The sequence below is a fragment of the Otolemur garnettii genome, unplaced genomic scaffold (genome assembly GCF_000181295.1).
Source record: "Otolemur garnettii isolate 467f Iridium unplaced genomic scaffold, OtoGar3 scaffold00021, whole genome shotgun sequence".
Lineage (NCBI taxonomy): Eukaryota > Metazoa > Chordata > Mammalia > Primates > Galagidae > Otolemur > Otolemur garnettii.
Window position 1 is genome coordinate 7,261,462 of NW_003852416.1, and position 23,947 is coordinate 7,285,408.

The 23,947-nt window shown below is 42.3% G+C and overlaps 1 protein-coding gene across 5 annotated transcripts in view; it reads left to right on the forward strand.

Moving 5' to 3' along the window:
• The window catches only part of ABLIM1 (actin binding LIM protein 1), a 333,243-nt gene that overhangs the window by 207,891 nt on the left and 101,405 nt on the right, over window positions 1–23,947 (forward strand). For all 5 annotated transcript variants that reach the window (XM_023511749.1, XM_023511747.1, XM_023511750.1 and 2 more), the window contains exons 3-4: window positions 4,264–4,447; window positions 7,898–8,007. In XM_023511749.1, coding sequence (XP_023367517.1) covers window positions 4,264–4,447; window positions 7,898–8,007 — 294 coding nt within the window. The remainder of the gene's footprint in view (window positions 1–4,263; window positions 4,448–7,897; window positions 8,008–23,947) is intronic.

Genomic DNA, 23,947 nt, shown 5'->3' on the forward strand with positions numbered 1-23,947 from the left:
AAAAAAAAAAAAAAAAAAAGACAGAAAGTAGGATGGGGGCTGTCAGGGGTTGGAGGTGGGAAATAGGAAGTCAAGTGAGGGACTTAGTTTCAGTTTTGTAAGATGAGAAGAGTTCAGCCAAGGGGTGGTGGTGATAGTTGCACAATAGTGTGAATGGACTTAATGCCACTGACCCGTACACTTAAAAATGATTCAGATGATATATTTTATGTGCATTTTACCACAATTAAAAAAATCAAAAAGCAAGCTGACATTAGGTGTAGGAAGACAAAGTTAATACTTCTTCTGAAAGAACCAATTTAATAACCCTCTGTGTTAACTCACGTTCCTTAACTATGTTTTCTGTTCATAAAAATATAAAAAACATAAACTTTTTGAGAAATGTGATTAGTAAAATGTGTTATTCTGTGACAGTTCTTTTCACTTAAGTATAAATCGCAGACAGCCCTCTGGGCGGTAGATACTGATCTCATTCATTCTTTTGAATACCTGTTCCCTATACTGGACACACCATGACTTATTCGACTCTTTCTCTGGAAATTTAGGTTGTTTCCAGGTGTTTTGTTTGTTTGTTTTTGTTTTTCTGCCAGTACAAACACTGCTATAACAAAACTTTTTGACACAGGAGAGCAATGATGAAGGCCAGGATCTGAGCAGTGACAGTGAGGAGGCAGAGGAAGGAACAGATCAAAGAAACATTCAGGAAAATGGATTAGACTTAGTGTCCATTGCAGATGTTGGTGTAAGAGTGGGAGAATGGGTGCTGCTGCAATCTTATTGAGAGAAGAAACAGAGGGATAGCAGAAGGTTTCAGGTTAATATTTACCTGTAGATTTTTTTCTCTTTCTGAGACAGAGTCTCATTTTGTCGCCCTCTGGAGAGTGCTGTGGCATCATAGCTCACATCAGTGTCAAACTCTTGGGCTCAAATGATCCTCTTCCCGTAGCCTCCCAAGAAGCTGAGACTACAGGCACCCGCCACAACTCTCAGCTGGTTTTTAGAGATGGGGTCTCGCCCTAGCTCAGGCTGGTCTCGAACTCCTGAGCTCAGGTGATCCCTCCATCAGCCTAGGCCTCTCAAAGTGCTAGGATTATAAGTGTGAGCCATCGCACCCAGCCCAACCTGTAGGTATTTTTGGTTATAAAGAGTAACACCTTTGTCAAAATGTAATTTCCAAAAAGTTAAGTCCAGGACTTTCATACAAATATGAAGTGAGCACATATAAAAGAGGGATGGAAGAGAAGCTGAGGTGATAGGGTCCGTTTTGCAAATGCCGGGTTTGAGATAGGCATGCAGTCTGTCTCTGCCCAGAAAGCAGCTTCAGCTCAGGCCTAAAACTTGGGAAAGCTGTCAGAGTTGGAGAAACTTGACTTGAGAATTATTTGCACAAGGTCATGGTTGAAACTATGAGCATGGGTGAAAGGTGTCCCCAAGAGGTCTTAAATTGTAGAGGAAGGAGATGGCATCCTAGGAGAGAGCCACCTGCCTTTAGGGGTCTGGGCTAGGAGACTGACTGAGGAGGGGTGACAGAAGAGGAGGACCAGGGTTTGTAAAGCTGGGGAGAGAATTGTCACAGCGAGTCCGTTCTTAGGCAATGCTATAATGTTGAATATCTTTTAGGAGTTAACAGAACTGGCTTTCCTCTCCCCTGCTTATTGTGAATACCCTGCCTCTGCGAGTCTTTCTTCAAATACTGATTCCCTGTATAAACCACCAGAAATAATGGTATGGTTTGATAAGCCAGCTGGAGCACTCCTTTGAGTTTAAGGAAAAAGCCGCATCAAACCACAGCAGGGCACAGTTCCATTATAGTTTGGCATTGGTTCTCCATAGTGTTAAGAAGTCATTTTTTAAGGCTGGGCTATGTTCACAGGAACTAGGACTTTATTATTAAAAGAGAGTGTCAATTTCATAAAACTATGTAAACAAGAAAAGGCTCCACAGAGGTAACCTAAGAAAAGAGTAAATGAAAAGAATTTTTAAAACATTTAGAATTAGCTTTGAAATAGTCTCAACAGTCATGTTAAGATATTGCCAGCAGCCGGGTGTGGTGACTCATGCCTGTAATCCCAGCACATTGGGAGGCTGAGGCGGGAGGACTGCTTGAGCTCAGGAGTTGGAGGCTTGTCTGAGCAAGAGTGAGACCCCAACTCATGAAAAAAAATGGAAAAACCCAGCCAGGCGCCATGCCCAGAGCCTGTAATCCCAGTGGCTTCGGAGGCTGAGGCAGCAGGATGCCCACAGCCTGAATCTGAGGTTACAGTGAGCTATGATGCCATTGCACTCTGCTCAGGACATAGGGTAGAACTCTGTCTCAACAACAACAAAAAGATATTGCCACCAGACCTTTTTATAAAGAATCTGTGGATTTTTAAACCAAGGCTATGTGATAGGAGGAGAGAATAAAAAGAATTACTAGTTGTCTGAGTGTACTATTTTGTCCCTTCTCCTGGCTTTGAGAAATACCCGAGTTTGGAAGAATAACTGAGTCATCGGAACAGCTGACGTCATTGAGAAGTGAAATGGTTGGGAACCTGCCAAGTTTTAGGCAGGATTCAATTTAATTCAAAATGCATGTTCTCTATTTTATATTAGATACCATTACGTTCCTGAAAAATAATCGAAAGAAATAAAGACTCTCACCCTCAAGCCCCTTGTCATCTTGTAGAAAAATAAGATATGTACTTAAAAAAAAAAAAAAAAACATTGGAGAAAACGCTCTAGGAAGGTGCTCTGCGACTCCCCACCCCAGGGCTTGCTTGTTATTGCGGAAGGATCTTGCAGTCAGTATGACACTAGTCCTCACTTGGGGTCCCCTGACCCACAGGACTCATTTAGGGAGGAAGATGCCAGTGGGAGAGCAGTGAGGGTAGAGGGAAGGCTGGCATGGCAGGTCAGAGGAGGCAGCAGGTGGTGAATGAGCTGTTTTCCAGATAATATGATGGCAGGAGTATTTATAGGGTGGTCAGTTTTGGGCATGATGGACTCAGGCCATAATCTTGGGTTACTTGATTGTAAATTGCAAAAGTCATAGCTGTGGAGTGTTGATCTAAACAAAGACTGATGAAGCCACAGTGGAAAGCTTGCTTGTGGGTTCTGTGTCACCTTGAATATCTCCAGCGGCTGGCAGTTAGTGAAGAGTGCTGACTGAGGTGGTGGAGTCTTTTCTTCCTTCAGAATCCTTCTGTGCTCGGCACTGGCTCATCTCCATGCATTAAATGAGTCAGGGACACTAATCAGATAAGCCCTGGAAGCGTTCTAGTAGGTTCCTAGGAAAGCATTTCAGTGATTGAACTCACTTCTCCCTGCCCAAACTGAGTGCCAATTCTACCTGCTTGTAGGAATAACCAGGAAGAATCTCAAGACCCTGAATTGTGCTGAAATCACCTGAACTGGGGGATAGAGTGGTTAAGGTTACAGATTTTGAGCTTTGGCTATTACTTCGCAGTCATTTGACAGTAGAAAATCTTTACTGTCAGAGAGTGCTTTAGGTTTTATTTGTGGGCGAGCTGCTGAGACCTGCTCTGGTTTTGTCTGGACACATAGCCCCAGCCTTGGCAGTGGGACCTACTTGTTTGCACTACTGCCATCATCCCCAGCTGCTCAGTGTGAGAGACACCAAGATCCAGACACAAAAAGACATCCTCCCTGTATGTCCTGAGGTTGTGACAGGTCTTTCCTCTTTTACCTGTTCATTTTAATCTATATATTATATATAAATAATTGGCTTACCCTATTCACTGCACAGAGAGAAAAGTAAAGATCTGAATTTCTCATAGCTGGGAGAAAGTATTTCCAGAGTGTGAAAGAATAGCCATTGGAAATTTCAGCAACGGCTGCTGGTATAGTGGAAATTTATTACTCAACTCAGTAACAGTCTTGGCCCAAACCAGGCAGTTGTGTGGGCAAGCAGTGGGCACCTTTCCTAAACAGCACAGTGCCAGGGACACCTTTGTGCATATTTGAGACAGCCTAAACCGAGGGTATCTTTCTATCAAAGACTGGTTACCTCTGAACCTCAGACATACCACAGAAGCTGTTGAGCCCCAGCCAGTGCATTTTACTTGTATGAGATACTGCATAGCTTCCCAAGGGAGGGAGGCAAGAAGGAAATCAGAGCCCAACAATAAATAGCTCTTTGTGCCCGTCCCCTTCCCAGCCCCAAACCGTTGAGATTGTCGAGTATACAACCAGTATTCGGTAGAAGGCAGCTGCCCAGCAGCTTGGCAGAGGGTGACCAGATGCAATCTTGTCATTCTACAGTGTGTGGCTGTGACCTGGCACAAGGGGGCTTCTTCATAAAGAATGGAGAGTACCTCTGCACCCTGGACTACCAGCGGATGTACGGGACACGCTGCCATGGCTGCGGGGAGTTCGTGGAGGGTGAGGTGGTGACTGCTCTGGGCAAGACCTACCACCCCAACTGCTTTGCCTGTACCATCTGCAAGTAAGTGACTGTCCTCCCAGAGTCTGTGGCTCCCTCCAACAAAGAAATGCTGAGATATGCACCCTTCGTCTTGAGTAATAGTCTTAAAATATTCTTTTTCTGATGTGCCCTTAGATTTCTCTTATCAGTCTTAGTAAAAAAGTAATTTACTTGTGAAACCTTATACCTGATGTCCTCTACCAAGTAATATGATTGGTTTTAAGTGGCTTGAAACCAAATCTAAAAGCCGCTCCAGGTCTTGAAATAGTTTGAACAGTGAAAACATTGGGGTAGGGGGTGGGTGGCACGACTGCTTAGAAGGATAAAGCTTATTTGGAAGTAGAAGTTTGTATGTGTTTAAGATAATCTCTTTACAGTAGGTGTTGCCAAACTATGGCCAATGGGCCTGTTTTGGCAAATAAAGTTTTATTGGAACTCAGCTGTGTCTCTGTTTTGTTTGTTTGTTTTAGCTATGTCTGTCTGTGCATTGCCTGTTGCTGTTTTCACCCTGTGGTGGTTGAGTCAAGTAGGTGGAACAGAGAGGCCCTATGGTCTGGAATCTAAAAGAAATTTTACAATCTGCTATTTTGGGTGAAAAGTTGGCCAACCCCTGTTCTGTAGGTATCATCTACCAAGCTGGCCTCTTAACTGCACAAACCAGCTTGATTTATGATCCAGGGAAGAAAGGAACTATGCGAAGTGTGAGTGGGGAAGTGTGGTGATGTGTTTTGAGAGCTTAAGAAACTTAAGGTAAGTTTGACCTTCCTGTACCCGGAAGGAGACTTACCAACAAGGGCCGTCCTTCACTTTACTGATTCACCCTAATTCTGTCCCATGCCTTTTGGGGTGGTGTGTCATGTCACTCGGCCTTTCTAAAAGCTGTGTTGTTTGTTTTTCAGCATTTCATGTTTCTTAGCCAGACAGAATGTAAACTCTAGAAGGGCACATTTAATTTTGTATAATTAATTAACAAGACAAAACTGATGGATAAATCATAATAGGACTGATGAAAATTCACAGTAAAATCAATTTTTATAGCTATGCGTTAGCTAACTTCCCAATTATATTTTTAAATCTTAACTAAAAAATTCTGAATTAATGTGCTGAACATTTTTCTTGCTCTTGCCCCTGGCCGGGTCATAGTCCTGGGTTGGCATCGAGGAAACCCAAGTTCTAGTCTTGCTTCTTGGGTTGAGCTGAGACCTATGTAAATAAATTTAAAAAAAAAATTAAAAGAAAAAACTTTTTCAAGAAAATTGCCTCAGCTTTAAAATGAGAGGCTATGAACTAGATACTAGTCCTCAAAGCACTGGCTTCCAGTGGAATCTCCTGATTACTAGAATCTCCTGGGTAGGGTGGGGGTGGGGTAGGGATGGAGTCTCTTTGAAAAACATCCATTTATAGCCAATTTCTCCCCTAAAACCTGCATGCTGATTTAGTAGTTTCTGGAGGTTTCCCAAGTATCATGTTAGTTAGCCAATGTAGAAGGCTCTGGTCCAGGTAAGCTCTTAAGAGCCCTTTGTTCCTAACCCTGAGAGGTCACTGTTTTAAAGTTAGTATAATGACAGACAAACATTTATTAACTATGGCCCTGTCCTTCGACATTTGACGCAGCAAAGAAGCACTCACTATTGCAGCCACTGCTCATAAATGACACTAATTAGAGTTTATTAGTTGTGTTCATATAGAATTTAATTCAACCCTCTCAGCAATTCTATGAAGTGAACCAAAAGTCACAATCCTTGTTAATGAGTCGGTCTGAGTCTCAGAGTTTCAGGAGTCTTATTCTCAGGTTAATGTGGGAAGGACAAGATATGAACCCAAGATTTCTAACTCTAAATTCAGTCATCTTTCTCTAAGACAGCGGTTCTCAACCTGTGGGTCGCGACCCCTGTGTAACAATGAAAATACATCGTGGCATGAGGAAGGTTGAGAACCACTGCTCCAAGAGAAGGAAGTGAACCCATATGGACAGAAGACTTTGGAAGGCGGGAGGTCCTGAAAAGGGGCATTTACAAACTAAGAAAACTCCCAAGTTCAGAAGGCCTGGCCCCAAGTTGAGAACTAGACAATGCCTTTGTCCAGATTACAGACAAAAGAACTAGTGCTTACTCGAAACCCTCCTTCAGGACAGACTGAAAGTTTGTGCAGGCTTAATAATAAATGACCATGAAGCCGCAGACCCACGGGTAGCCACCAGAGTGTGACTTTGGTTATTAAAGACGGAGCAAGTTCTGAGTTGGGTGGATGCCATCCGCACCCGCCTCGCTGGTCAATCCAGGCAAGGCACTCCACCTGTCTGGGCCTCTGTGTATGGTGGGTGGCAAGTGACACAGCACCACAAACAGAGTGTCCTCCACCACTTCAGGACTTGAACAATTTAGAGGTGTAAGAATTTAAAACTCTCCTTGACGACTGGTCCCAGGCACATTTGTAGTTAAGCCCAGATTTGCCTGTGTGTGTTTATTACTGTTAACTCTTAGGCAACCTGGGGGTGACTTAAAAGGGGAGATGGCAGCTGTGCAAGTACAGACAAACATCAAAAACCTTGAACTTGTTCTTAAGTCATGGCTACTGACTCAGACTGGTAGTGATACTCGCTTGCGAGTTTTACATTTCCTATTTGACAGCGTTACACTTTTGAAAACTCATGTTGATGAAGATTATCAGCAGATTGGCCAACTGGAAGTAAGCAGACAGGGAAACCGTTTGTCATATGTCTATTAATTAATGACCTTTTTAAAAAGTCTGTCTTTCTGGTGAACAGGGAAGAGAAGAAACTGCTGACATCCATGCAGAAGGCGGTATTTTTTGCAATATGTGCTGTTATCGATCATGTCTAATGTGAAGGGAAATCGTCTTCTGAAAAGAAGCTAATACTAATTCTTAAACAGATACTTACAGCTTGTCCTGTTTCTCCCAGTTTATAAGAGATTGGGCCTCCAGCCCTGTGAAATACTCAGTTCACCCATTCAGACGTCCAGGACAAAGTCTAATTCAGCATAATTAACACAGGGCTCCCTCCAGGCCTGGTCCCAGAGAATGGAAAGACTCACTGCCTGACTTGTAACTACTTCTCTTGGGGAGGGGCCGCGAGCGTCCCTTGGAATTTGTGGCATTTAAAACGTTCCTTCACAAAGGATTTTCCATTTGGAAATTTATCGTTCTGTTTGCTCTGCTCCATGACTTGTTGGAACATCCCTCCACTAATGAGGGAAGGTAATTCATTCCGTTTTACTGCCTTGTTACCCTTAGAACTAGAGCGTTCTCTTTTCTTCTCAAAATGAGACACATTTATTTGTCTGGACTCTTTCCAGATGGCTGGCTGGTTATGACTGCTTTTCAGACATTTTTTTCTGGTGCTTCTCCAGGAAATAAATTTGCACCCCAGGGCAGCAAGCAGAAGGAGTAAGGAAAGGGAATGAAATTGCTGGAATAACCTTGAGGGTGATGATGTCTTTCTGTCTTCAGGCGCCCGTTTCCACCCGGAGACCGAGTCACATTCAATGGGAGAGACTGCCTTTGTCAACTCTGTGCACAGCCCATGTCATCCAGTCCTAAAGAAGCCACCTGCTCCAGCAGTAAGTGCCCTGGTGACCTACTGATGTGAATACCTTTGCAGTTCAAAGGTAGCTCGGGCAGGTACCTTCCCTTCTGAGAGACCCTGTTAGCTGGAAACAGGAGCAGTCCTGCCTACTTGAATAGACATTTCTCCAAAGCTGATTTTTAAAAAAGGACAAGAGATACATGACAAGGTGCTCGGTGTTACTAATCATCAGGGAAATGCAAATCAGAACCACTGTGTGATCCCCCTTTGCACTTGTTAGGATAGCTGTTATCAAAAAGATGAAATAGCAAGCGTCGTGGTAGGCGCAGAGCAAAGGGCATCCTGGGATAGTGTCGATGGGAATGTGGATTCATGCGGCCTTATGGAAAACAGTATGGAGATTGCTAAAGAAACTAAAATAGGGCTGCCATATGACCCAACAATCCCTTTGCATACACAGAGATATCTAGTGTATGAGAAAAACTAAAGTAGGAAGAAAATTAAAGCAAAATAAAAGGGCTGTATTCCCAAAAGATGGTACCTAAGGAGAGATTTGAAGGTAGTATGAGAACAAGCTGTACAAACGTCAGGGGATTTGTAATTATTTGTGGCAAGGTTCTGTTTGACCTGTCAGAATCCAAAGAGAATCCACTTCTGCCAAAATAAAAATAGGAGCCAATTGCACCATTTCTTCTAGTAAATAACATTGGGTAGGTTAGTTAACAGATTTTAAGTTGACATATTCTGAACTCCGGAGGCCAAGCAAGGAAGCTCTATCTCCATGTCTTTCCTAGGGGATTAGGAATCCTGGAGAGACCTGGAATAAACCCCTTTAAGCTCTAAGTGAGTCTTAAGACGTATGAATGAGATAAGCCACTTTTGCACCAGAAGAATTTGGTGCAGTTTATAATAGTGATTCCAAATCTCCCTATTGAAGTAGAAACCTTATAATTATTTTTTAAAAAAATATTCTGAGTAAAGCATTTGCATAGAAATTAGATTTTGACCATTGGGAGAAAAGGAGAAAATACACTTATTAGTGTGTCTTTTTTAGCACACGTGACCAGTCCTTGACATGTGGACTTACAGTCAGCACACATGACCTCCTAATAAATAACAGCAGCCGGGGTGGGACAACAGCTGTGAAGGCCGAACCCTAGACCTCCAGGAGGGCTCCACGTCCTTCACTGTTCTTCCTTCCCGGCCCCAAGCACAAGAGATATAGTTAGCCCCAGGTCACTCAGAAGGCCACCGTAGGAATAGTCACCCCACGGTTTGGGAGGGCTTGGTACTTTGGGAATACTTTCTCGAAAGCTTTGGAGGAATTCTTCAGTCTAGTTGAAAAAGAGGGTTTTTTATTAGTCCCAGAAGATGTGATGGCTCTAGCAGAGGATGGTGTCTGTGAGGCCTGTAATAGGAATGGCCTCTAATTTTGTCAAGTTCTTCAGTGCAACTATCTTTTTGGATAGTCTGGAAACAGGCCTGTGGGCGTATGTAAGGTCGCCTGAGGTGTCCAGTGAGAAGGTAAGGTCAGATGCAGGTCTTTGTTGTGTTTTTGCTTTTATCAAAGACTCCTTGTTGTTTAGTTTAAAAAGCGGCATGCATTTTGGGGGTTTTTGTTTTGTTTTGTTTTGTTTTGTGACACAGTCTCATTCTGTTATCCTGGGTAGAATGCCATGTTGTCATAGCTCACAGCAACCACAAACTCTTGGGTTTGAGAAATCCTCTTGCCTCAGCCTCCTGAGTAGCTGGGATGACAGGTGTCGACCCTGACTCCCAGCTAGTTTTTCTATTTTTGGTAGAGACAGCATCTCACTGTTGCTCAGGCTGGTCTCAAACGCCTGAGCTCAAGCAATTTGCCCGCCCCAGCCTCCCAAAGTGCTAAGATTCCATGCATGAGCCACCATGCCTGGCTTAGAAGCAGAATCTCTTTAAAGGCGTCTAGTGCTCTGTGGCTGTGCAATTGGGAACATGCTGCCTAGCCACAGCGCTACCAAAAGGGTTATTCTAATTTTTATTAATTTCAAAAATGTTCATGTGGCTTACATGTTGTGCACATAAAAAGAAATGAAAACGGGTAAATGTAAAAAACTCAAATTAGCAGCTATTGCCTTTTTAGCACTAGATTTAACAGTTACTGCTTCTGTGTGATTGGTGGGGCCAAATCCTGCTCTCTTTTCTGTTTCCCATGGATGGATTCCCATTTCTGTGCAACTGCTTTGGTCAGAACATTTTTATTTTTAACGAGTAATTGTCTATTTAGACAAATACTCACATGGCATTTATGGGGTATGTGGGTGTCTATAAAAAAAAAAAAAGAACTCTTATAAATGGATACCCATGTGCAAAATATCCGAGCCAGGCAGCCACACAGATGCCTGAGCAATGGGACTTTTCAGCAAGTTTCTGAAATTCACTACAGCATGATTAGAAAACACTTGTCATTTTTTTGTTATTTGTAACTCTTTAAGAGTTCTCTCCTTTTTTCAAACTAGCCTAACGTGACTTTCATTCTTTCTTTATTTTTTTTTTTAAAAAAAGGCTTTTAAACCTTGGCAAAGTTTTCTAAAATGAAGCAGAAAGTGACCTTTTTTTAGTGTGACTCTCTCCCTTGCTCGTGTTCACAGAGTCCAGCAGATATGCCAGAGAGCCAGGGGCATCTTTCTCCTTTGAAGTGTTCTGGTCACCTGTGAGTCTGCTCCCCCCGAGCCCCAGTTCCATTTCACATTCTGTGTCTGGTTTCCCATCATCACCGAGAAGGTGAAGACAGCGGGAGCGGGAGAGCAGCACGGGCTGAGGATGGAGTGAACGTTCACACAACACACTCTCTGTTTGGCTCCCTGAGTAACGATGCAGCGTTTCTATCTCAATCAACCGCTCAGTGGCTGTCACGCCTGTTTGTTCTAATTTAGGTAGAAGCCCCATCGGAGTCTACGCTCCGCACTTCTTCCTTCCACCTTACAATAATTCTAACCTGTGAAGCTATTCTGTTTTTGTTTCCTTTTCATGCCCCCCACCTACCACATGTTATTTTATTTATTTGTTTGTTTGTTTTGCTTTTTGTAGAGACAGAGTTTCACTTTATCACCCTTGGTAGAGTGCCGTGGCATCACACAGCGCACAGCAACCTCCAACTCCTGGGCTTAGGCAATTCCCTTGCCTCAGCCTCCCAAGTAGCTGGGATTACAGGTGCCCGCCACAATACCCAGCTATTTTTTTTGTTGCAGTTTGGCTGGGCTGGGATTGAACCTGCCATCCTTGGTATATGGGCCGGTGCCCTGCCCACTGAGCCACAGGTGCTGCCTGTATTTTATTTTTTTAATTTTTTTTTATTAAATCATATACACATTGATCATGTATACATTAATGCATTTATGGGGTACAATGTGCTGATTTTATATAGAATTAGGAACGCTTACATCACATGGTTAATATATACTTCATCTCGTTTCCTTAATTATTGTGTTGGGACATTTATACTCTATACCAATAGTTCTGACATGTACCCTTGCATTATGCACCATAGGAATGATCCCACCATTCACCCTCCCTCAATCTGGCCTCTCCACTCCCTTCCCAACCCTGCCTCCTCCCTCCTTCATCTTAGGCCATAGTTGTGATCTATTCTTCATATGAAAGTGTGAGTGATTGTAAATTGGTTTCATAATAGTACTGAGTACATTGGATATTTTTTCTTCCATTCTTGAGATACTTTACTAAGTAGGATATGTTCCAGCTCCATCCATGTAAACATAAAAGAGATAAAGTCTCCATCTTTTTAAAGGCTGTATAATATTCCATGGCATATATATACCACAATTTATCAATCCATTCATGGGTCACTTCCATGACTTGGCTATTATGAATTGAGCTGCAATGAAAAATCTGGTGCAAATATCTTTGTTATAAAGTGATTTTTGGTCTTTTGGATATACACCTAGTAGAGGAATTGCAGGATCAAATGGCAGGTCTACTTTTAGATCCCTGAGTATTCTCCATACTTCTTTCCAAAAGGGACGCAAGCACTCAGGTAATGTTTAGTGTGTATCAGTTCCTGGGTAACTGGTTTACATGAGCTCATCTAACCCTCCTACCAACCCTGTAGGTTGGTATGAATGCTATGCCTTTTCATAGATGAAGAAACAAAGGGTCAGAGAGATTCCGTAACTTACCCAAGGTGATGCCAAGCTGGGATCCGACCCAGGCCATCTGGCTCCCAAGGCCATGCTTCCACTTCTAATATTTATTTTGTGATGACTTGATGATGCGGGCATCATCTCTGATTTTCAAAGATGGGGGTGCTGAGCCTTGGAGTGGTGGCCTGCTTGTCTGCAGATTATCCAGGTGTCCTAGAAAAACATTTGCCTGTGTTGCATCAAGGTCCAGTGAGTGGAAACTATCAGAAAGTTACTTATACCAACAAAACACTTCAATGAAAATTTAGTGCCCCAAATTAGTTGAAAATGACACCATATCCTGTCTAATGCAATTTTAATTCAATAAGCAATAAATGTTACATAAAACAGAGATAGTAATGAAAGTTACCTCACGGGGTTGTGATGAGCATTAATTAAAGTGTTTTGCTAGCTGATTTATACTTTTCAAAATGATTCTGTCCAGAAGACATTACGCTCTACCAGAAGGTCAAGTGTGATCCTCAAAGGCTTCCTTCCGCTCCATTCTTCATGTGTTAACCAGAGCCTGAGGGACTGGATTCCCACAGATTAGGGAGCGGCGTGAGGAGGAAGTCTGTTGTGGCACCGAGAACGTCGTGAATGGGTTGGGGGTGTTGTTCCTTCCACGCTCCTGTCTGTTTCAGCCAGCTGAGCAGGAGCTCTCCTTAGTGCCCCTCTCCTTGTCAAAGGGTGTCTGCCTCCTGTCTGACTGTGATGTGGCTTTGGGGGGACTAACAGGATGAACCCCCACCCAAACACACCTAAGCCCATGTTGGCCTCTTTTCCCTCACCGTGCACAGCGTTGGCGTTATTCCACTTGGCCCTGGGATTCCAACAGGTAGCCAGGCAATTGTTCCAGCTGGACCAAATTTAAATCATTTCTGATAGAGTCACGTGTATTTTCCAAGGGAAGGAGAACATTTCCAATTATTTTATTTTTCTGTTTGTTGCAATAGCTTTTCGTAGTTGCAAAATAATTTTATTTAATCTTTATGTTCTCTGTCAAAAAACTTTGGCAGGTTGAGCAGGAATTGCCTGCTGAGACACCTACAACAGGTGAATTGGTGGAGAATCTTACCTGGCCTGGGCTGCCTGGGCTCAACTCCTGGCTCTTCCACTTCTTAGCAGTCTGTTAACCTCTCCATCTTCCGTTTCCCCATCTGCAAAATGGGATGCTTTATAGGACCACCTACATTATAGGACTAACTGAGTAAACTTATTGAAGTTGCTATAAACATATTAAAGTTACATAAAACAATAGGCTACTGTTTGGGCATAGACTTCCGATTTTTGGTGGAGAACAGTCTTCATTTTTTTGACTCTGCTTTTTCTCTCTACTGGTCGTGGCAGCTGCCTTTTTCTGCTCATTGGACATTTTCCACCAGTACAAATACCAGTGGGAGCCAGAAGCCATCCACACATGCAGCCCCTGGAGTGCTGGGGTTGGACTCACAGTGATGTGTTCCCTGACAGTGGCCTCCTTCCTTGGATACCTTCTCTCTGTAGGGACAGTGGCAGAGGAGGCTTGGCAGGGAACTGCTGAAGAGCGTGGGTTCCAGACAGGCTGTCAGCTGGTTCTAATCCCAGCTCTACCACTTGCAGGCCGAGAGGACTTGAGAACTCAATCTTTCTAGGCCTAGAATAATAGTACACAATAATAGTTTCTTTCTCATTGGGTTGTTAAATGAGATTAAAATAAGTAGAGTGCTTGCAAGATTCATGACACATAGTAAGCACAGATATGTTAGATATTATTTAAGGAAGATGTGTGCCTGCCTGGAACTTGAGCCTAGAGATGGTCACAAACAGGAAAGAGAGAAAAGAGACAGTGTAATGGCTGAGAATGTAGGCTCTACATTTCAGAATGCTAGGGTCCGAATCCTGGTCCTGTCTCTTCCTAGCCATGTAGCCTTGGCCAAGTTATTGGATGTCACAGAACTTTGGTGTCCTCATCTCTAAATTAGACAATAGCTACCTCAAAGGGTTGTTATAAGAATTAAATGAAATACTTCAGGGGAGGCCAGTCCAAAATGGGACTTCCATGCCTGGAGGAAACCCAACCAGATCAAAGCCTTTGTCGTTCGTTGTCCTGAAAAGTGAAATTGGAAAGGCAGGGCGGTGGGGCCAGGTCCCGGGAGGTCTGGAGGAGTTTGGCAGTGGGGAGCCCCCAGGGATCACTTTTCACCTAAGAGATGACCAGATAAAAACAATGTTCTAGAAAGATGAAAGTGGTGATGGTCATAGTGGTTGGCAAAGTCATGAATTTCTGGATCAGCAATCAAAGTTGGGGAGACCAATGATTGTTGTTACAAGAAATTAATGGCTGTGAGAAAAGATGAGGAAGGTAAATAAAAGCACCATGTTAAGTAAAGACAGGATCTCACTGAGCACCTACTGCGTTGTAGGCACCAGCTAAACTCTTTGTTTCACAGTTAACAGATTTCATGACTATGAAACATTCGTCATGAGAAGCTACCATTGGTGTATAACTGATTGCACTGTAATTGTTCACATACGGGCCCACCTCTACCCCCAAGAGAATGAGCCCGCAGCATGCAAGGAAGCTGTCATATTTCTTTCTTAACAAGGTCTACCACACAAACTCTTAGATGACCATTCTTTCTCTGTCTCTAAATAGGGAGAATTATAATTTTCTCTTTTTAAAAGGCTTTGAGTGTTTACCGTAAAACAATGTGAATGTTACAGAAAAGCGCAAAGGAGGTAAAGATCACCTGAAGTCCCACCGCCAGGAGATGACCTCTGTTAACCTTTTGATAAACGTTCTTCCGGCTGTTGCCCTGAGCGCTATAGACATGTGTACAATTTTACATAAATTCTACCCAGGGCATTTTGTTCATATCCCCTCTTTTCAAAATTTATTCTTCTGAGCGATTCACAAAAGGCGGAAAGCCTTGAATTTGCCTGGGCCCTTTTGCAAATGGAGTTGACAAAGCTGATTTATTGCGTTTCAGTGTGGCAGTTAGCACCACAGAGCCCTGGTAGCTCTTGGTGTGTTTCTCTCCAACCAGCTATGAGCCTTGAATGGCGAGGATGTTGTCTCTCTGGTCCTTATGAATAGCTCTGCGCACATGGTAAGCACACAGGCGTTTGCTGGGTGAATTGATGCTGTCCCAGGAGCGCCTTGGAGGGAGTAACTCTCAGCTTCCAGGGCCCAGGGTAAGGTCTGTTACTTCAGTGAATATGCGTTTGGGTGCACGAGAAGTAAACATGTCTGCACTCATTTTTATCTTCTCATCTCACAAGCGTTTCCACTTAATAATATACTGAGTGGCTATTTATGTCTTCAGATAAATTTGTGGGCTACATTGTCACAAATTTTTCAGAAAAGGAAGAGGGGCTAGTGTTATTTGGAGGGCAGCCACACCTCTCTGGGCATTTTGCATGCCATCCCCAGGCCTGAAGGGGTAGGGATCTAACCTGGTGTGGCAATTGCAGTGTTGCTCTGTGTGTACAGGTAGGGTGTTAAGAAAGCTTGGAATTTACATAATCGCCAACAATTCATTGCAGACAGACAAGGCATGTTGCAAAGAGGACTATTACTACTCAGATGTTTCAGGCTGAAATCTGTAACAGTTCCGAGTCAGATACAAAGACCCCAGAGGGATCTGTCTTTTCCCTGAACCTGACCCTGGGTTATCTCAGGTGCAGGAAAGGAAGAAAATTTCTTGCCTTATAAGGAATGAGTACAACCAAGGGATTAATTAAAAAGTGCTTTCAGTGCGTAGAAAGTAAATGGCATTTTGTTATTTACTGTTTTTGTCTCAGTAGATATGTTTCTTACATAATAGGGCCTTCTAACAACTTATCAACTTAGATGGAATTTTAATGGTTGGAATAGCAGTCATTTCCCAGTTTAATTTTAATTTGTAAGCAGCAGTAAAAAGTTAGCTGTTCTAAAGGACTGCTGTGTATCCCTGTAGCTGTGCATTTATACAGATCATCCCTGGAGGGATGTTTGAGACATTGCTACCAGTAGTTGGCTCTAGGGAAGGAGAGAGGAAGCTGAGTGGCTAAGAGACAGGGAAAGGGAAGTGATTTTTACTGTATGAAAAAGAAAATTTGTCACCATGTATTTTTACCTATTTGAAACCAAAGTAAATTTAAATAATGGAAGGCCCATTCCAGGAAGGAGTCTCCCTGCAGCTTGTCCTTGTGATGACCTTGAGCTGTGTGTGTATGAAGTGACTAGTCACATTTGATAAAAGCACTAAAACTGACTTTCTACCCCTTCTTTTTCCTGTCTTTGGGGCAGGGGAAACGCGCCCGTGTTTGCTAATAGGTACTGAATCTGAGAAGCTGACGCAGAACTCAAATACGATTTCCTCTTTGGCAAAAGCCCCAGTATATTAGGTGAACGTAGCCAGTTAAAGATTTATCATGAAACTCTTCACTAGGTGAAAGTTTATAAGTAAATTAGGGAAGTCAGCTGAAGAACAAACTTTCTGGGTGCATTTTATTTTTTAATTGAGGTGAAATTCACAAAGCATAAAATTAACCCTTCTAAGGTGAACATCTCCGTGGCCTTAGCCCACTCACGGTGTTGTATAGCCACCACCTCTATCCAGTCCCAAAACTTTCTCATCACCCCCAAAAGGAAACTCTGCACCCATTAAACCAGCATATTTCACCTTTTTTTTTTGTAATCTCACAGCACATTTGGACCTATCATGGTTAAACTTCCATGGCACACTTAAATTATGTTGATCAAAAAAAAAAAGTAAAGAAAGGACATACTTACTGTGCTTTGAACCTCTTTCAAAAATAATTTAATTAATGATCTTTAAAAATGTTTGTGGCCACACAACCAAGATCCTCTCAGGGTACACTGGTTGAAAAATCACTGCATTAGACAGTCATTCTCCATGCCTCCCTTCTCCTAAGCCCTGGCAGCTACCAACCTACTTTCTGTCTAAAACATTTGTTAGATATTTTATATAAATGGGGTCATATATCAGATAGCCTTTTGTGTCTGACTTTCTTCCTTTATTTTAATAATTTCAAGTTTTTCATTCAGGTTGTAGCATTTATTAATAGAGTCAGGCATTGCTTAATGACAGGGATACATTTTGAGAATGGGCAATTTTGTTATTGCTCGAATGTTCTAGAGTGCACTTACACCAAATTAGATGGTATAGTTCACTACACACCTGGGCCATAAACCTGTATAACATGTGACTGTACTAAGTATCATAGGCTTGTAACACAGTGGTATCTGTGTATCTAAACAGATGTAAATAATGTGTTGGGCTACAGTGTTACCAGCCATGCCACTAACTGTTAGTGGGCATTTAGGTCACTAGGAATTTTTCAGCTCCATTATAATCTTAAGGGATCACTGTCATATATCAGCCCATTGTCAACCGCAGTGTCACTGTGCAGTGCGTGGCTGGATGGGAAGCCCTCACTTAGCATTATCCAGATCCTTGGAAGCTACAACTTTAAGTAAGTAATGTTTCCTTTGATGTTGTTTCATTAGAACATTGCTAAGGGGGGCAGCGCCTGTGACTCAAGGTGTAGGGTGCTGGCCCCATATACCAGAGGTGGAGGGTTTAAACTCTGCCCCAGCCAAAAAAAAAAATTCAGAAAAAAAAAGAACATCAATAAGAAAAAAAAAATTATTTCTTAACATGTCATTTCATTTAAAGGCATAGTTTTCCAAGAATTAATGATGTTAAGTGAAAATTTGCTGTACTTCATTACCTTTTTTTTTTTTTTTTTGAGACAGTCTCACTATGTTGCCCTCAGTAGAGTACGGTGGCATCACAGCTCACAGCAACCTCAAACTCTTGGGCTTAAGCTAATCTCTTGCCTCAGCCTTCCAAGTAGCTGGGACTACAGGTGTCCATCATAATGCTGAGCTATTTTGTTGTTGTTGTTGTTGTCATTGTTGTTAGCAGGCCCGGGCTGGGTTCAAACCCAGCAAGCCCCAGTACTTTATTACTTTTTATGAGTGAATAATATTGTGAATAATGATAAAATGAGCATGCATTTACAATTTTTGTCTGAGTACTTATTTTTAATTCTTTTGGGTCTTGGTACAATCTTAAAAGGGATTTGTGAAGGTCTACGCCAGATCTCAAAAGAGGTGGCTGCCAATTTTCTGAGTGTCTTCCAGAAATTTACTGGGCTGGTATAATGGCAGGTGATGGCATGGACACCACTGAAAGTCCTCAGGTAACTGCAGGTGACAGAGTTCATCTAGGGCACCTGTCTTCCTCTCATCTGTTCCCTTTCCCACTCTTTGATCCTTCCATTTTTATACCCCTTTTCATCCTCTATTGCCGGCCATAACTTGGGCAGAGGACCATGCCACCTGCTCAGCCTGCTGTTAGAAATTTGTCCCCGAATTTTGCAAACTCTCTAAGAAAAGGAGCATCAGCAGTGCTGATGACATGGACTTTGAGATTCAGCCACATCAGCTCTGATGATGGTTACATCATCTAAAATGGTCATGCAAAAAGATATACAACAACTCCCCCTTTTGAGGAAGGGCTAGGGAATCAGATAATGTTTACATAGCATGTCTGGATTAAATAGTGTACGTAGAAAGAAAAGTTGCTCTAAGTCCATAGAGAGGCCCTGGTAGAACCGTGTGCTAGATGAGTGGTCACATGCCCTGCTCTGAGAGAGACCCCCAAAATGACATTCCCTGTGCACTGAAGCTGTGGTCAGAACTTTTCACCTATGCAGGTTGGAAATCAGTGCCTTTGAGGTTGCTGTGGGACCATCACCTTTTCTGCGAGCATGGGTGGTGACTGGGTGGTGCTTGGCTTTGTTTTCATAGCTTCCCACCTTTCTCCTGCTGCACAGATGGCATTTTCAGGTGTAAGAGAATCCTACTTTTGATTTTAGGTCCGTCCCTGGGATGGTTACATCATCTAAAATGGTACTGAGCGACCATGAGGGACAAATGCAGAAGGGATCTTCTGGGCCTGTCCTCTTCCAGCTAGGCTTGGGAAATTATTAATTAATAATTTTGAAGTTGTGAATATTCTTACTAGGATGTTTGTTTATTCCACACATGTAGTTGTTCCTTTTGGTTACAGTGCTGAAAATATACATGTACACATACACGTACACACACACACACACACACAGGAGTTCTCCTTATCAAGACTTCAGGGTAAAAATTGGAGAAGTGACAACATAGTGTTAATGTTTTATGCTAATATTTTTATTTCCCATCAGAGAATCTCCATTATGTTCTCAGGAAACATAAACATGTTACTATTTTTATTTATCATTCAGAGAAATGGATGAGCAGATGATCAAGAGATTCTTATGCAAGGCATTGGACACTGCCTTTAAGTAGATACTAAATTTCTTGGCTAGTTTTCAGCGTCTTTGAAAAGTACATATTCTGCTTGATAAATGTATACTCACAAATAGCTGGCGTACCATGTAGAAGGCACCGACATCATTCTCTCTGTTCCAAGCAGGCTGTGAGAAATCCCGTATTCCTGGGTTCACCACGGTCAGAGCCCTGGGTGCAGGGGCAGGGCTGTGGCCCATTCAGAGCCATACTCCAACATCATTAGCTGAAACTCTCAGACTCTTCATCCTTACGCTTCTGGGTACAGCTTTGGGCCGGTATTAAGTCAGCGACAGACTGGCTTCTGTTTCTGTGCTACACAGCATCATGTCCAGCAGCACCTGCCATGGGATTCCTGCTTAATAAATTCTTAATTATTGAGAGGAAAGACAAACAATCTGACTCCCTTTAATTTCCTGTTCACATCCTGGTCATGATACGGGGGAAAGGGAACACATCCAATGCTAGCTAAAGGAGAGGGCTCTGTGACCTTGGGAATTCATAATGCTTCTGACAGAATTCTCTGGGTGCCAGTTCAGGGATTAGAATTGGAAGTTTGACACTTGGAGGTAGAGAGTGGAAAAGTAGATAACAAAGATGGGTGGGGGGAGGGATGGCAGAATGAAGAGAGGTGGGTTAAAGGGTATAAACATACAGTAAAGATAAAAGGAATAAATTCAACATTTGAGAACAGAGTAATATGACTATACTTCAAAAAACATATTGTCATCAGGGGATAGACACCCTAACTACCCAACTCCACCACTGGGTAGCATATACATGGAACAAATTTCATATTTCTCATGTACCCCAGGTATTTGTATACATAAAAAAAAACTAAAGTAGATAGAAGGATATTATAAAGAACAAAAAATGAACTTATTATGCAAATGGTCTCTATGAAAACTATGACCAAAGTAATTAAAATTCTACAATTACATATGATATATACTTAAAACAGAGGAAAGATAAGATTTGATGCCAAATGCTAGGCTATAGAGGATGTAGAAAATAGCCACTGCCTGGCCTGACTTCTGTTTCCTGATGAAGTCTGACAATGCATTGCTATAATGGCCCATGAAACTTTGTTTGTTGTGCAATATTATTTTCCAAAGATGACAGGAACTTTCCCTTAAAATAGCATGTCAGAGGCTATTCTGGCTTAACAATGTTTCCATCTTGGCTGTCAAGATGGCAAAGTGAGCAACTGACCTAAGCAGGGGCGTGGGTCTCATTCAAGGTTACATACTCAGGTATCACGTAAGCTTTTCAAAATCATTCTGGTCCTCTTTAATAAATCTAAGATGTAAAATATTTATAGCATTGAGACCCTGGCCTCATAGATTGGGCATACATTGGGTCTGCATGCAAGTTCTGACTTCCCCTCCCAGTGTATGTCTTCTGACCTCACGTTGCTTTTCTGGCTAATGGCAGCATAGAATTTCAGAAGTTAAAAAGTAGTTTTTATTTTATTTATTTATATTTATTTATTTATTTAGAGACAGAGTCTCACTTCTTCACCCGGGGTGAAGAGTACAGTGGGATCATCATAGCTTACAGCAACCACAGACTCCTAGGCTCAAGTGATCCTCTTGCTTCAGCCTCCTGGGTAACTGGGACTACAGGCACACATCACAATCTCTGGTTAATTTTTCTATTTTTAGTATAGATGGGGTTTCACTCTTGCTCAGGCTGGTATCAAACTCTTTGAGCTCAAGCTCACCCACTTTGGCCTCCCGGAATATAGGCATGAGCCACCACACCTGGCCCTAAAAAGTAGCTTTTAAAAATAATTCTCAAATAGTTCCTAGCCTAACAAATTTTCAGTTTCCATCCTGTTTTGTGCTCTGTCCTTTCTTACATTGCCCCCATAACCATGGTATTTGCTCTGACATGCTTAAAAAGGAAATTGTTGCCCATTTCAGAGAGTGGGCATGGACTGTGGCCAGTCAATATTCGTCAGTTCCTCAGTGTCTTATTTGGGACCTGGCAACACTGAACAGCCTGGATGGAGATGAAGGTCAACATACAACAATATCCACTTACTAGACCAGCATTCTTATCACTGCTAATGTTGTGGCTTTTTTAATCAAGGAAAGGTTTTTAAAAACCCAAATCTGATACACTTTAGTGATGTTAAAACTGTAGACCAACACTTATAAAAAGTAACATGAAGAAGGTCTGGGTTTTTAATCCATGTGTTACAAACTCAAGGGCCTGTGAAAGCCAGGCCAGTACCATGGATGCTATGGTCAGTTCAAGCATGAGAACAGGTGGTAACTGACGCTCAGACCTGTGGGGCAATGGCAACCCTGGCAAATTGGAACCATCTGTCCTGTATAAAGTGGGAAGTCACTATGCATCTCCAAACAGTTATTTCCATGGAGGAATTCATGTGCCAGGGACTGATGAGATATATTGGAGGCTTGTGTTGAAAGCAGCTTATTACCCTAACAGAGTGTGATCCATGTTCTGGTCATCCTTCTCCTGTGTTCCCCCTTTCTTTCTCTTTTGGGTAGATTATTTTCTTACATTCTGCCTCTACCATTTTATTACACAAGATTGGGACATCCATGCCCTATAGGAACAATTAAATGACAAGATGACATTGAACTCAGGACCTCAAGTTAGCCAAACCCCGGAACTTAAATTTGGTTGGGTTTTCTTGTTTGTTTTGTTTTGTTTTGTTGAAGTTCCTTCATTTGAGTCCTGGCCAGGGATCAAGTACTCTAGTTAACAGTCTATTAAAAGGCTATAAAGTCTCCAAAGTCTTATTCCATTTTCTATTAATAACAACCTAAATGTGAAAGGATTTTGTTTCTATTTATTTCTTATCTATTTGTATAGCCATGAACTTACAGTGATAATTTTGTTTATGACAAATACCAGGGGAAGAGGAGTTAAATTCTTGCCGTAAAAATGGATTTCAGGAAAGGCTTGAATTTTCTGGAACACATCTGAGCAACATTTTCAATACTGAACATTGATTTAATTCTTCATTAAAAAAGACTTTCCAGTAAAAGAAGGGCATGGTCCTAATTGTCTGAAAATCCCTATGGGCATTTTGTAAGTCTTAAGTATCTCAGTGTCTCAGCAAGCATCCATGTAGATGAGCAAACTTCCTCTCTAGTCTTTTCTTATGATTTACATTTTTTTTGCACGCTAATTCTCTGTGCAGTCTTTACATTTGAATGAACACCTCATGCTCTGTTTCCATACTGGCTGTGTTTTCCAATTTATAGCAAAGAGGCAATAACAGGAAAACAAACCCATGATTAGAGGTTTAAACTCAGAAGTCCTCTAAGTTTAAGGCCTTGGTTAAGACAGTGCCTGTGGCTCAAGAAGTAGGGCACTGGCCTCATAGACTGGGGGTGGTGGGTTCAAACCTGGCCCCGGCCAAACAACACCAACAACAACAACAAAAAAAAAAACTACAAAAAACAGAAAAAGGCCTCAGTTCATGTGCATTTGAAAACAGGAGATTGGCTCTGTGGTTACTCAGGCACTATTTGTGTGATAGCAATGGACCCACTCTGGGCCTTAGTTTCCTGTGTGTAAAATGAAGCATTTGTATCATATGGTCTACAAGTTCCATCTGGCTCACAAAAGGTTCTGTAGACTGTAAAATGCAGATAATCTTTGCTGTCTCAGGTTGATGGGAACCCTAGGGTGGACTGAGGTAAGGTATGCAACCTGCAGACACAAGATGTTAATGTTATTATGGTGATCAAGAAACTAATAAGAAACCAAAATGCCTTCCCTAGAGGCTATTAGTACACCTTTTTTTTTTTTTAAGGGAAAGATGCAATTTAAATTAGATTTAAATTAGATTAAATTATTTCAAGTAGCAGGACAATAGAGACCGGAGTGGTGATGCCACGTACATTCTCTAATCCCCAACACCCTGGGAAGGTAGGTATTGTCAACCTACCCATTTTACAGATGAAGAAACTGAAGCCCAACAGCTTCCTAGCTTGCCCAGTACCTCTCAGTTCAGTGTCAGAGCCAGAATTTGACTCTAGGTCTCTTTGGCTCCAAAGTCCTTAACTACTGTGAGTTGCCCAATTTGTTTATAGAATGGGCCAGAACCCATGCAGATGAAAGAATGAAGTGTCTCACTTTTCCCTGTTGCTGCTTTTGTCTTCCTCCACATTGTCCCTTCCCCACACTGAGTGATAGCTTAGATCCCTTGGCTTCCTGGTCATGTTCAGCTCTTCAAAGGCCAGTTAAAAAGCTCTCTTCTCACACCCTCTTCTAGGTTGGGCCCGACCCAGACTGGGGGACCTACAGGGGAAAGGGGCCAGCCTCTTCCTCTTCTTCTTTACCTCCTTGCTCCCTTTGCGGTCGGGCAGGGGGGTGTTAGAGGTAGGGGGACAAGGTGCCAGTTACAACTGGTGCTGTCATGCTTGTCTTTCTGCTAACACTGGCTGGATATATTGAGGGTGGGGTGGGCACATCTTGAACTC